The following is a 10,655-nucleotide window of genomic DNA, read 5'->3' as shown; positions in this document are numbered from 1 at the left end:
AGGGAATTTCGTTTATATGAATTCCCTCTGCAAATATCTCATGGCACATATCTGTGCATTCCATAGATCTTACAGTAGATCATTTGCACTAGAAAGAGGGCAAGAGAAAGTCAGAGAATGAAATAGTTTAAACATACTTCAGAATTTTAAAAGTGAATGTAGTTTGGATGATAAACCTTGAATAAAAGCTTTGAACGAAAAGCAAAATCAACTCGGGTACTCTAGATGTTTGTATAATCTAATTATTACTGTTACTGATCATTAATTTGTTACTGTGGCAACTATATTGTAACCAGTGAAATGTATATGGGGAGCATTACAGATTTCTAAGTCATGATTTGCATTTATTAAAATAACACCCAGGAGTTACTTTGTATTGCTTTAAAAGATTGAAAAGCTGGCAAACTATTACAAGCACCCAGTCTTACGGTGATATATCTAGACATTTTCTTTGACACAACACAACAAAAACTCTAAAAGTCCATGCTACTGTGTGCTTGGAAAACACTTCAGTCTCCACTCTGTAGAGAGGGGATAAGACATGCTCTGATGAGAACAGGCACACAAGCTCACAGCATGGCTGAGGTTGGCAGGGACCTCTGGGTCCATCTGGCCTAATCCTGCTCAAACAGGGACACCCAGAACAGGGCCACATCCAGGCAGCTTTCGGAGATCTCCAAGGAGGAGACCCCACAGCCTCTGGGCAATCTGTGCCAGGGCTCAGCTGCACAGAAGTGCTTCCTTGTGTTCAAAAGGATCCTCCTGTGATCCAATCTGTGACCACTGCCCCTTGTCTTGGCAGAGATGCTCCAGTCCCTTAATCATTTTTTGTGGCCCTTCAATGAACTCTCTCTAGTTGTTCTCTGTGACTGTGAGCCCCAAACTAGACACAGCACTCCATCGATATTAACTAGATTTTCTGGCTAGAAGTAAGTAGATTAATTGTGTAATCCTTGGTATTATACACACAACATATATATATGTCTAGTTGTACATTTGCAATTTCTCCATGATGACCATTTATACAATCACATTGTACACGACAGATAGTGTTGGGGAAAAAGGGATCTCCAGGCTGCTAGGACAGTACGCTTTGGTTACCTCCCTCTCCAGACAATGATTTGAGGTATGCATGAATAAAGTTTTAGAAAGGATGGAACTTAGATAGATTTTCCTAGCAGGTAAGTCATCTGTGTACTAAGAAATAATTAAAAAGAAATGGAAGGCACCTTGAAGTTTCTCTACTCCCTTACTCTAGGAAGAACTAATGTCACCTAGCATAATCCTGACATACTTTCAGTTTGTTTCTAAAAGCCACCACCAATCATGATACTGGGGTTACAGGCAGATTACTGGGCTTCTGCCCTAGCCACACATTAACATATCTATTAATAACATGATTAAATATGGCACGTGGCATGGGAAACTGCTGGCTTTAAATAACACATCAAGTGAGAGGATGACAGAAGCTATGAATGGAGAGTGGAAAAGACTGTAAACTGTTAACTGGAGCCTGGTAGTAGCTGGATCTGGGGATTCAGGCAGCTTCACCCTATTTTCAGACAAGACACATGATTCCAAATGCAAAAGTCCTACAGTAAGTCAACAGGTCTCTTCTTACATAAAATTGCACTGGTATATAAGTCAATTAATGAAAAGATGAAGTCGAAAAGTATTAATGTACTTCATTTGATTTAAAATGAGACACTAATTATTAAGATTTAATATATATTTTTAATATCATACTAGTGAAAGATGAATAAGTTATAAAAAAGTGCCACCCGCACAGTTTTGCATTGATGTTGTACAGTCTGCTTTCAAATTGCTTCAAAACAAAACCTATTACAGGACAGATAGAGGAAACTCTTTGCCATTTGAAGTGCATCTCTCCTCTCAGGCAAAGCTTCCTAAGCCAGATCTCTCTGTATAGCAAGATGCAGTATCCAGTATCTGATTTTTTTATACAAGACAAAGACCTTTAAAGGAACAAAAAGTTAACACCTGTTAGAAAAATAATATTGCTTAATGACCTAATTTCTCTAAATTGCTTAGTGACTTAATTTCCCTCTGGAAATTTGTTCCTGTTATAATCAGTTTCATGGTTCGTTGTTTGTGTGCAACTCCTTTTTTACAATTCAATTAGAAAATCTTGTCATCTTGGAAAAAAAAAAAAGACATGTTCCTTTATAGGAGGTGTAGCTGAGAAACCTGAAGAAATCAGAAGTTTTACATTGCATCACTAATTCACCAAAAAAAAAGAAAAAAGAAAAGAAAAGATGCAATAGATTTTTAAGCCACTGCTATTAATGTTGATTTTTTTTTTTTTTTTTTTTTTTTTTTTTTTTTTTGCTTTAACAAAGTTAAAATTAAGTCCACCATGGCACTGTATGGATTATTTCATAATACTAATTTGAAATAAATGAATAATCCTGCTTTTGTGGAGGCAAAAGTGAGGTCTTTGCATTCTTGGGAAGAAAAATGCTGTTACAGACATTACATTGGTGGGAAGAACTGACACATCTGCTGCTCACTGCATTTGCCTCTTTTTTTTCCACTTTTCAATATCCTACTTTAGAGAAAGAAGCAGTTCAACACTCATGTTTTAAAAGACCAAAAGGACTCTGGCAACAGTGATAAGCAAAGACACACTTTCACTTCCCTTTCATCAGTTGCTCAACTGGTAAATTGCACTGTATCCTGTTACAGTTCTCAACAGGGCCACATCCTATCCTGTTTCAGAAAAGGGTGTTTGACTTCAGAGTAGGATGGGACTGTACTGTGAGAGAAAAGGACTCTACTGGCAAATTACCTGCTATGTCAGAAGATGAATAAAAATCTGTGAATTGTATTAGGAATTATCTGAGAATATCCTAAAAGAAATTCAGCTAGTGAACAGTAATTTTCAACAATTTCCCCTGTCTTCTCTGCTAGAGTTATAAAATTAAAATAGTCTTACTGAGACATGGAGATGCAAAAGGCAAGTTATATTTCTTGACAAAAATGAGAAAAAATCAAGCAACGAACAGAGACTTCAGCATTTTCAAGGCAAGTTTTTGATAAATTGGGCCCTAGGTTTCCTGGACTAAATTTCTCTGCACACATTTCCAAGTATATAAAAGTCCACTAAAGATTAAACCTCATTTCACAGCGCAGTACTCTTATGCTGTGAAGATCAGTGGTAGTATTACGGCTGACAAAGCTGGCTTAAAGTCCTTAAAATCAGCATAGGAAGGGCAGTAGGAATAGAGAACACCTCAGGTGATGGCAAAAAAACCCAAGCTGACAAGCAAACAGATTTCAGATTTCTGAAACTTTATCTTCATTTAATGAAATTGTTCATCTGTCATGAGATCAGATAAAGATTCTTCAAACATGCGGATGTTTGGCTCATCATTTCTAGAGTGTAAAAACTGCTGATCAATAACTCTATTTACGGAATGGAAACTAACTTGTTGTCCTTATAAGTTATGAAACAAGTCTATTTATATAACACAAAAGAACACAGTGATGAGAAAAAGATTCTTAGTATGACTAAATCAATCACCAAACTACATCTCTTGTACATCCTTGTGAAACACCTAACTCCTGAAGATAGCAATCACAGGTGAGAAGAAAAATAACTACATCAATAACAGTTATATTCGTACTGCAAAAGATATGGATGAAATAAAACCAGCACCCACACACGTCACAAAACTGTTTCAAAATGAATCTGAAGCAGCAGGAATGTGACTTACCATCAGTAACATCCTCCTGAAGAGACCCATGTTGATTGTTTCCGTGAGCAGGTGAATGCTAGCAATGTCTGCACCACCACGGTCAGCTCCTACAGACACCATGCTTGGATCTCCACCAAAGCTACCGATGTTCTGCTGCACCCATTTCAAAGCTGCCAGCTGATCCAAAAGACCTGCATTACCACTTGCCTCAGAAGATCCTGTTGTGAGAAATGAATAAATCAAATGGAAAACAAAAAAATCTTCAACCACACTCAAGGGTAACATTTCCTAATTTATAATATTTTCATATAAATACATTGAGATTGACTGACATACAACTGATAGATATATGAATTATATGTTTTAATGATTTTGTTTCCATGACAATAAATGAAAAAATAATCATGTATTCCCAATGTTTATGTATCAGCACTGGAAAGACTTTAATCTTCTATGCCAGCCAGTGTAAACCCAGTCTTTCATTTCATAAGAAAACAGCACAGAAAACATCAAGGGCCAGCTAGGGTTTATATCAACAAAAGCAAAAATAAGTAATTCCTTCACTGTCTCCAAAAAAGAGAAAAATAAAAATAAAAATAAAAAAAAGATTACTCATTCACTGTGTACTTCATTTTAATTCACAATGAGCCATTTATTTTTAATGATTTAAAATTCTTCACATTCAAAACTAGAAAAAAAATCCAACAGAAGGAAGAAAAGCCAAGAATAGAAACATAGCTGAAACTATCTGTTTGTTCCATTGCCAAGATCAAGTAGTCCACTTTTAAAGAGTAAACTCGGAAACTAGGGTAGGAAATGAACAGGCGGTGGAATAAAGAGCTGTCATTTTCTGGACCTGTCTCAGGCAAAGAGCAGTTGAATGCATACATTGTGTAATGATATCTGCATGCCTTCCGTAATGAATTACTGAGATACCACAGCTGATTTAAGTAGCAGAACAGAATGTAGTGGAGTCCAGATTACTCATAGCCTTGTTGATCATAAAGATACCGACATCACAACAGCCATCACTGTAATTCTCCTTTCAGAAGTACAGTATTTAACTAAATATATGGCTCTGGAAATTACAAACTTCTGCCTATAGCCTTAGCTTCAGTTGATCAGGTCAAGCCACTATAGAGTGAAGCTACAGCAATAAATCCTCTCTGAACTGTTGTAGGATCTCTAATTTTAGGACATTGCTGCATGCATCCTGAGAGCTCCCTGTAGGAAGTGAAATCCATTTAAATGTTATAGACACACAATGTGCCTTGCTACGAGTATGCTAAAGAGGAAAACCAAGGAGGGAAATACAATCAGTTCCTTCTGCTCTGGCAAAAACCACAACCAGGTTGTGAAACATACCCTGCTGAGGAACTGGGGCATGCACTGGCATCCACAGCACTGAGACTAAGAGAAATGTGACCTTTGACTTCTAGAGTGAATTTTTTTCACTCCTTGAGTCATAGCCTATTGTATAAATCTCATATATATCTATATAAAATTACACTCTTGGGACCACAGGAGAATGAAAAGAAACTGGTGTAACTGGTGTTCAGGAGGAAGCAGACAATGTCAAACATACGCATTTCTGTTATTACTGAAGTGGAGAAAAACAATGGTGCTAAATTTAAACACGAAGATCCTGTTTCATATAAATTCATGGGATCTTTTAGAAGAGTGAGGCCTAAAAGGCATGGCCATTTTCTCTATTCCCTTGCCATCTAAATCACTGGCAATTCAACTTAAAATTTCTGGGTGCAAAACCAGAGATGAGGTCGCTAGTAAGAATGTGTCAGATTTATAGCGGTGGTCAGGAAATCAAATTAAACTCTCCGTGTATTCAGAAGTACGAGTAAGCTGTAACTCCATACAAAATCTCTTTCAGTAGGATATCAAATCAACAGCAGAACTAACAACAAAAACAACAAAAAGGAAATCTGTTGTTTTTCTCTCTGTTCTTTCTCCCCAAAGATCTCTGTTTGACTCCTTCATTTCTAAGTTTGCAATTCATGGCAAATCAACAGGAAAGGATACTGCACTTTGCTTAGTTGGACAATGAAAACGATATTGCTTAAAAAGTGAAATTTTCTGAGTTTCCTTCTAACAACCTTGCTCCTAATGCCCCTAAAATCCTAAGAGGATTATCCAGACAGGATCTTTCCTATTCGAAAATGATGGACAACTTCCAGTGGATCAGGATTCTTCCAAGACTTTCAGCTAGAGGAACTATCCACATGAAAAAGAGGATAGGAAATTCATTTCTATCCCTCAACTATGGGCTTTAATATAAACACTTCTATGTAATATTCTGTCCAGATAGACAGCAGTTTCCACTTAGCAAGAAACCTAGGTGAGATTCATAGGGCTGAAGGTTAGTGGATAATGTATGAACAGTACTGCATGATGGAAGCTTGCTCAACATGTATTCACACTTCGTTTGACTCTAGCCAGAATGCAACCACAGAATCACTTTCATAAACATCCGGCCTGCACTGATGAAAACAGTGATTCTTTCCTCAGATACACCTATCACCAGCTTCATATCTAAAAATAAGTCAGGAGTCCGTGGTGTGAACTCTCGTTAAAGAACAGGCTTTGCTGAGAGCAAGCTTTAAATAAAAGCAGACAAAAGGAAAACAATGGCAAATATCTGCAGCAGTAACCCCAAATTTGGCAAAATTCACAGTGTTGCCAAGAATAAATATTCAAAAGAGTTATGTAGCAAATCATATTGGTCCAGCATTTGCAAGTACAGAAAAAAATAAACTCCTAAAGGATATACAACTACTAATGTGTCCACTGGAAAGAACAAGGATTGTCCACTGGGGAGACTGAGCCAGAACTTCACTTGCAGTAATTTCTTGGCCATTTCCACTCCTTCTCCATAATACAGGCAAAGATACAGACTTCTAAGAAGTCCTAACTAACATTTTTGTTTGTCTTTAAGCATAACTGTTACAAATTGCAATTAAGACCATAGTTACATTTATTCTAGAAATCTACAACTTACCAACACTAAGGAAGCCAAAAACACCAACCCTGTAGTTTGCTGTTACAACAATTGCGTTGCTGATTGCAGCGAGGTATGAGCCATCTATGATCGTCTTTCCTGCCTCAGCATTGCCACTCCCTCCATTGTGGAAGAACAGCAACACTGACATGCTTTTGACCTGCAGTGACAAAACAACTCAGTTAGTATTCCTGTAGCCAACTCATTGATGAGAATATAGTCTTCCCAATTAAAATTTTCTAAACTGTTTCATAGTTTCATAGTTTCATAGTTTCGTGCGGGTTGGAAGGGACCTTAGAGATCATCGAGTCCAGCCCCCGGAATTCGAGCCTCTGTGTAGCAGAGCGGCACTTCTACCACTTGCGCCACAGGGGGGATTCGAACTCCGGGCCCCAGTGTTGCAAGGCGGCGTCTTTAACCACTGCGCCACCGGGGCACACTGTTCATAGCTCTTAAACAGTGTGCATATTGTTTACAAGACTAGGCCTAGACTGCCCGTAAGGAACTTCACATAACTTAAGAGCATCCAAAGAAACATGGTGTTTAGTGTGTGTTTTGTTGATTTTTATCCCCCTGCAAAGAGCCTGTTCCCATGCTAGAAAAGTTTATTTTAGAGTGCAACCTCAATTTTACATTTAGCATGCTCAATCTCTATCACTTTCCTCAGGACCACGCAGAAAGAAGCTCTTCTGCTCAGTAGTGTGTTGCACATATACAAACACACACACAAGCAAACCCTAGATTCTGATCACAAATATTTGCACTGATTGGGCACCACTATCTCCTGTTTCTCCCTTTCTCAATTATTTCAGAGGCTTCCTGTGACCACCATAAGGTTATGAAGGATAACCCAGAAAGTGCATGAACTGAAACATGCAGCTTTAAGGAACTTCTGATTCTGAGGAAAAATAACTCAGAGTCCCTTGTCACTGGTTCCATTTCTGCACTGCATGAAGAATGGACAGAAAGATTAGGGGACTCAAAGAGGAAAGAACTAGTTTTCCCATGAAAATTCATTGTAAATTGTGTTGAATTGTGTTGAACCATGGCAGCTAAGGTTGGAAATAGCCATTTCCCACATGTCCACAGTGGGTCATAACACTCTGACCTTCATCTGCCCTCTAAGGCACATATTACAGTACATTACTCAATGCTGTTTGGACGAAAAGATAAGACGCTGAAGATAGAAGACAAAAAGGGCAAAACCAAGTGTGCTGCAACACATATGGAGTGGTCTAAACTGAGAAGATGTAGTACTAGGTCTGTACCCAGTGCCTGGATGTAGAATTCTCCCTTTTAGTCTGCACTGAGCAATGACACATACCTCTTCTACATAAAGGTATGTTTTCATGAAATATAACTTGAGTTTTAATCCCAAGAGATTGCAGTCACAGAGTTCATGGATTTGGGCATTTTAGATGAAGTCTGTTTACCATAACTGCCTTCCTATTTCCTGTTAGCCATTTTAAGAGAACAACGCAATTATATTTGCATGCTGTAATTGAACTATGGCTCACAAAATGAAAATTTAATATTATCTCTCTGTGTATGTATTTACTAGCCAATTAATTTGTTTCACTGAACATCAGCTGCTGGATAATTTATTTGAAAAAGGAGATTTACTCCATGTTCTCAGGCCAATTCAAGCAACCACTGCAGAAAAATCCATGAGGTTCAAAAGCTGTCAAAGTAAAAGAAATACAATCCCTTGACTAAAGCTTTCTCATATCAGCTGCAGCTTCTACACCCTCCATCACAGAATCATAGACAGGTTTCAGTTGGAGGGATCTTAAAGCCAACCCCCTGCTGTGGGCTGCTTGCCACTCTCCTGATCAGGGAGCTCCATCCAATCTCACCTTGAATACAGACAGATTAACTTTGAGTTGTAAAATAAGACTTCCAGCTGAGACATAGCCAGATATCTCCAGACAGCTTAGCTAGAAAGGGATTTCTTCTGGGAAAATCAGCAGCTCTTTTGAGGTCTCATGCATGCAGGGTCCCAGGCCTCAGACGAGTCAGCTGGAAGTCTGATATTCAGAACCATCTTTGGAGTAGGCCTCTTCTCTCACGTGACTAGTGATAGGATGAGAGGTAAAGTCCTTAAGTTGGACCAGGGGATGTTCAGGTTGGGGCTGGATACTGGGAAAAATTTCATATTGGAAGGACTGGTGAGGCATTGGAACAGGCTGTCCAGGGAGGTGGTGAAGTCACTGTCTCTGAAGATGTTCAAGAAATGTGTAGGTATGGCACTAGGACTGATATGGTTTGGTGGGGATAGTGGTGGTGGGTTGGCTTTTGGACCTGATGATCTTAGAAGTCTTTTCCAATCTTAGTGATTTTACAGTTCTGTGGTTCTTCAACCCTCTATACATCACTTAATTAGTGATAATTAAAGCAGGGGTAGATTTGAAACAGGCAACCTACAGTGCTTTCAACACTACAGGATAACTTTGTGAGGAATTAAGCACACAAGAGAGGATATCAGGAGGAAGTTCTTTACAGAGAGAGGGGTGAGGTGTTGGAACACGCTGCCCACAGAGGCTGTGGATGCATGGGAGCTAGGTGATGTTCCCAGGAGGTGTTCAAGGCAAGGTTGGATGGGGCCCTGGGCAGCCTGAGCTAACAGTTTTATTTGGAGGGTGGAGCTATGGTAGCAAAATGAGGTGATGTCATTTGTCTTTTTCAGTGCTTGACACTATGAGTCTTTTGGTGGTAAGGAGCAGTGCCCAGATGATGCTCTAGTTCAGGCTTAAAATGCTACTGAACAACCTCTGCATTTGCTGCTCTCCAAGGGATTCTATGTTTGAAATTTACTTAGCTAGTTTAACTTTTTATGGGTAAAAAAAATGTAAAAGTATAGCTCTCAGTATGCAAGTGAAAAATAGAACTCGCCACAAGAATAAACAGGAAAATGCTATGCCTTCTGCTCCTAGATACTTCTGCAAAAAAAAAGTTTTGTTTCTCTTAGATTGGCACACATGACACAGTGACTTGACCAGGCATGCTTCTAACTCATACTTGTACCAAAAGACAAGAGGGATTATGTATGGCACTACTAAGGGGAAAAGAAAAACCTTTTTATTCTATCAGATGGTAGAAAATGCAGTGCTTTCAAATGAGCTATCTTGAAAGCAGCACTTAAGCGGAGATGGCAAACTGCCAGGGAGAGCAACCTGATGTTTTCAACAAGCAACACCTGTACTCAATGCATAATGACAGTCTGGGACTGCAGGGAGAAAAATGTTAGTCTTCTTAGTGATTAAAAAGGCCATGCATGGGGCTGTGTGCTCTGCTGCCAGAGGTAGCTCTGAGGTAGCCAGGCCAGCTCTTTCCAGGCATGCAGTGTGACAGAGACATCATTTGGTGTCACCTTCTGAAAAATACAATGGAAATAAAAGCCCTGTTCCTTTATTCTGCGTCCACTCATCAGTGAGTCTGTTATTCAGTGTCTTCCTCTCCAGCCCCCAGGGGTTTGGCCAACCATCTCAGCATGGTTTTATATCTGATTACAGTAAGAAATTCAGGAGTTTTCACATGACAATTTCTCAGGTTGCAACTCTGGCTCTGTCAATTTTAGAGCCCTATTTTAATGCACTGTTGGCAGGGCACAAATTTAGCATTGTTTGCTACCTTCATTCCTCAACTTTGCCTCCATGGAGGTCAACAGGAGAGCAACCACAGTGCACTGCCACACAACTGCTGGCAAGCACTGGTTTTGGTCTTCTGGACACATCACTTCAGAGACGTTACCATTTCTGTCCCCAGCCTCTCCTCCTTTGCTGCCACCTTCCTCTTGTGTTCTGTTTCTCTTTTTGTCTCTTTCATGTCCAGCCTTTTAATTTTCTACCCTCCAAGTTACCCAGCAAAGCCAGCAGGGAGTAAGTTTGCACCAGGAAAAACAAGAGTGCTTAATTTAACCTCGC

At 39.3% G+C, this 10,655-nt stretch overlaps 1 protein-coding gene across 1 annotated transcript in view; it reads right to left on the bottom strand.

Moving 5' to 3' along the window:
* The window catches only part of TG (thyroglobulin), a 133,098-nt gene that overhangs the window by 56,282 nt on the left and 66,161 nt on the right, over positions 1-10,655 (bottom strand). Inside the window, exons 41-42 of the mRNA XM_015856299.2 lie at positions 6,733-6,892; positions 3,738-3,937 (exon numbers count right to left, since the gene is read on the bottom strand). Of these exons, the coding sequence (XP_015711785.2) occupies positions 3,738-3,937; positions 6,733-6,892 (360 nt within the window). The remainder of the gene's footprint in view (positions 1-3,737; positions 3,938-6,732; positions 6,893-10,655) is intronic.

The sequence above is a fragment of the Coturnix japonica genome, chromosome 2 (assembly GCF_001577835.2).
Source record: "Coturnix japonica isolate 7356 chromosome 2, Coturnix japonica 2.1, whole genome shotgun sequence".
NCBI classification, from domain to species: domain Eukaryota; kingdom Metazoa; phylum Chordata; class Aves; order Galliformes; family Phasianidae; genus Coturnix; species Coturnix japonica.
This window is presented reverse-complemented; position numbering and strand designations above follow the sequence as displayed.